Source organism: Sciurus carolinensis, unplaced genomic scaffold (genome assembly GCF_902686445.1).
Source record: "Sciurus carolinensis unplaced genomic scaffold, mSciCar1.2, whole genome shotgun sequence".
NCBI lineage: Eukaryota > Metazoa > Chordata > Mammalia > Rodentia > Sciuridae > Sciurus > Sciurus carolinensis.
The window spans coordinates 331,312-334,216 of record NW_025920232.1 but is presented as its reverse complement, the minus strand read 5'-3'; the positions used below and the strand labels follow the sequence as shown (position 1 = coordinate 334,216).

The 2,905-nt window shown below is 36.1% G+C and overlaps 1 protein-coding gene across 1 annotated transcript; it reads left to right on the top strand.

Annotated features, from left to right (window-relative positions):
- Positions 1-2,149: 2,149 nt before the first annotated feature.
- On the top strand, positions 2,150-2,647 carry LOC124975256 (60S ribosomal protein L32-like). Its single transcript, XM_047538056.1, has one exon. The coding sequence runs from the start codon at positions 2,150-2,152 to the stop codon at positions 2,645-2,647; it is 498 nt and encodes a 165-aa protein (XP_047394012.1).
- Positions 2,648-2,905: the final 258 nt, after the last annotated feature.

The window sequence follows — 2,905 nt, the reverse complement described above, 5'->3', positions numbered from 1 at the left end:
AATTATCAAGGCCAGTAACTTTCCTCATTTACATTTGGAATTTTACATTTTGATTTCATATGGAACACTATCAAAAAATGAGGAGACTCTCACTACCTAAGTCAATGTATCTACCCTTGAAAGGAGAGACACAGGGTGCTGCTTAGCTAAATTTGCAACAAAAATTTCTCCTCCTACTTTGGATAGATTATGAGGTGAACACACACCTGCAATTCCAGCTACTTGGGAGATTGAGGCAGGAGACCTCAAGTTTGATATCAGCTTTAATAAATCCACAAGGGCCTAAGTAACTTATTGAAAACCTGTCTCAAAAAAAATAGATTAAAAGAACTGAGATGTGGCTTAGTAGTTAATCACTATTCAGTTCAATTGCTGGGGGGGGGCAGAAATTGGATCCAATTCACTTAAATGCATTAAAACTATTAGAAAATTATGTTTTGGCATCTTAGTATCATGACATGTAAAATCTTTTTTTTTGTTTTAGAGAATGTTTTTCACATCTATTTATAAGATCACTGGAAACTCCTTTTAAATGTATATTTTTAAGATCACTTTTATGGATTACATTATGTTAATTCAGTACATGTATATATGTTGTACTAATCAGATCACAGTAATAAATATCTCCATCACTTCAACTGTTAATTATTTTTATTTGTTTGACATTTCATTTTGGAACACATTTGAGGTTGTTCTAAACAATAGTTACCATACCATACCAAAGAAGTACCTGAAGGAATTCCTTCACTCCCTTCTTGGTGCTCCTCACTGAACTCTTTTGATATGTTTTCTCCCTGCTGTTTCTGTTCTCTGGTGACCATTATCCCATTCTGTTCTCCAACATTTAATTATTGCTTTCTAAAAATGAATGAGAACATGTGTTATTTGTCCTTCTGCATTGGGAGCATTTCATTTAACATAATGAAAGTCATTGAAACTTCTTTTTAGGGTAAGTTTGACATAGCAAAAAATTTGCCATTTTGATGCTATTTATGAGGACAGGTAAGAGACTGTGAGTATATTCATACTATTTTGAAAACAATCATCATCCATCTCCAGTACTTGCTTTTCTTCCTAAATGATCCCTGTGGAGCTATTGTTCCACAATCCTCACTGACTACCTACCTCTGCCCTGGTAATAGACAGTCTATATTCTGTCTCTAAGTTTCTACTTTCAGATTTCTCTTCCACTTTAGAGTCTAGCAGCATTGTTTCTTTTTAAAAAAAGTATTTGGAGATGGACACAATACCTTCATTTTATTTATTTTTGTTTAATGCTGAGGATGCAACCCAGTGCCTCACACATACAAGACAATCACTCTACCATACAACCACAACAAAAATACCAGTATTTGTTCTGTGACTGAAAGTTTACTTGAAACAACGTCTTCAAGGTTCAAGAAGTACTTCCTCAGACATTTATTTTTCTGATACATGTTGAATAATATTCCATGGTATGCCCAGTCCATGTTTAGTTTATACATTTATATGCTTTTGGATACTGAGTTGTTTCCACCATGGACTAATTTTAATAATTCTAGTTAGAATACTGGTGTACTTATGATAACTTGGGTTCCTGATTTCAATTTTGTTTAACAGATAAATAAAAGACCAGATGTTGGATAGGGTACACTGTGCATGACAATAAATATTGATATATTTAGTTGGACAAAATACAGCTCACTGAATAAATTATAAATGGCTGTACACTCTCAATGTGTTTCAAAGTGACTATCCTAGACCATGAAGATGAGACCCATCTAATTGAATCATATGCTGATATCAAGCAGATATGGGTACCTTTTTGTTATGTCAAAAAGCTACAGGATTGACATTTCTATGACAGTCACATGTTTTCAAACTACACAAAATTTTTAAAAGTGCATATTTCCAAATTTACTTAATCCAGAGAACATATATTCTATGCCATGATTTATTATTCAGAAGCCAGCATTTTGACATTTTAGGAAAACTTATTCATCATTATTAACTAAATATGTACTATTTTTCCCAAAAAATATTTCAAGAAGTTAATTTTCCAGTAAAGATCAGCAGCAAAGGACAGGTTGTGTCATAGTCATTGGCCACAATCACCTGAATATAATGACAAACCGGGTCACTGTTCCACATAGTTCTTGATGAAGAGAAGATGCAGTACAAGCAGTTCATGAATACAAAGAAACTCATCAGCTCTCTTCCTCGACGCTGCCTACGGAGGTGGCTGCCATCTGTATTCGGCATCGTGGCTGCCCTCAGACCTCTCATGAAGCCCAAAATCATCAAAAAGAGGACCAAGAAGTTCATATGGCACCAGTCAGACAGATATGTCAAAATTAAGTGCAACTGGTGGAAACCCAGAGTTATTGACAACAGGGTGCGGAGAAGATTCAAGGGCCAGATCTTGATGCCCAACATTGGTTATGGGAGCAACAAGAAGACAAAGCACATGCTGCCCAGTGGCTTCCAGAAGTTTCTGGTCCACAACGTCAAGGAGCTGGAAGTGCTCATGTGCAACAAATCTTACTGTGCTGAGATTGCTCACAACATTACCTCCAAGAATCACAAAGCCATCGTGGAAAGAGCAGCCCAACTGGCCATCAGAGTCACCAATCCCAACACCAGGCTGTGCAGTGAAGAAAATGAATAGTTCATGGGCACATTTTTTGTGTGCTTAAATAAAACAATAAAAACTGTCAAAAAAACTGTCAAAAAAAAGAGAAATTCATCAGCAGAAGAATGGTCCAGATGGTCCTCTGTACAGGGGATGATTTTGGAAACAGACTGGTGCAATAAGGTTTCTGGTCATGCCTTTTATGGCTGCACAATAGAGCTACAAAGTACCAACTTGAAAGGGCCATGAATGCTGTAAGAAACACATCCCAGAGTAAACTTAACAGAGAAAATA

Excerpts from the sequence above, each read along its gene's own strand:
- LOC124975256 (XM_047538056.1), top strand. The coding sequence starts at position 2,150 with ATGCAGTACAAGCAGTTCATGAATACAAAGAAACTCATCAGCTCTCTT.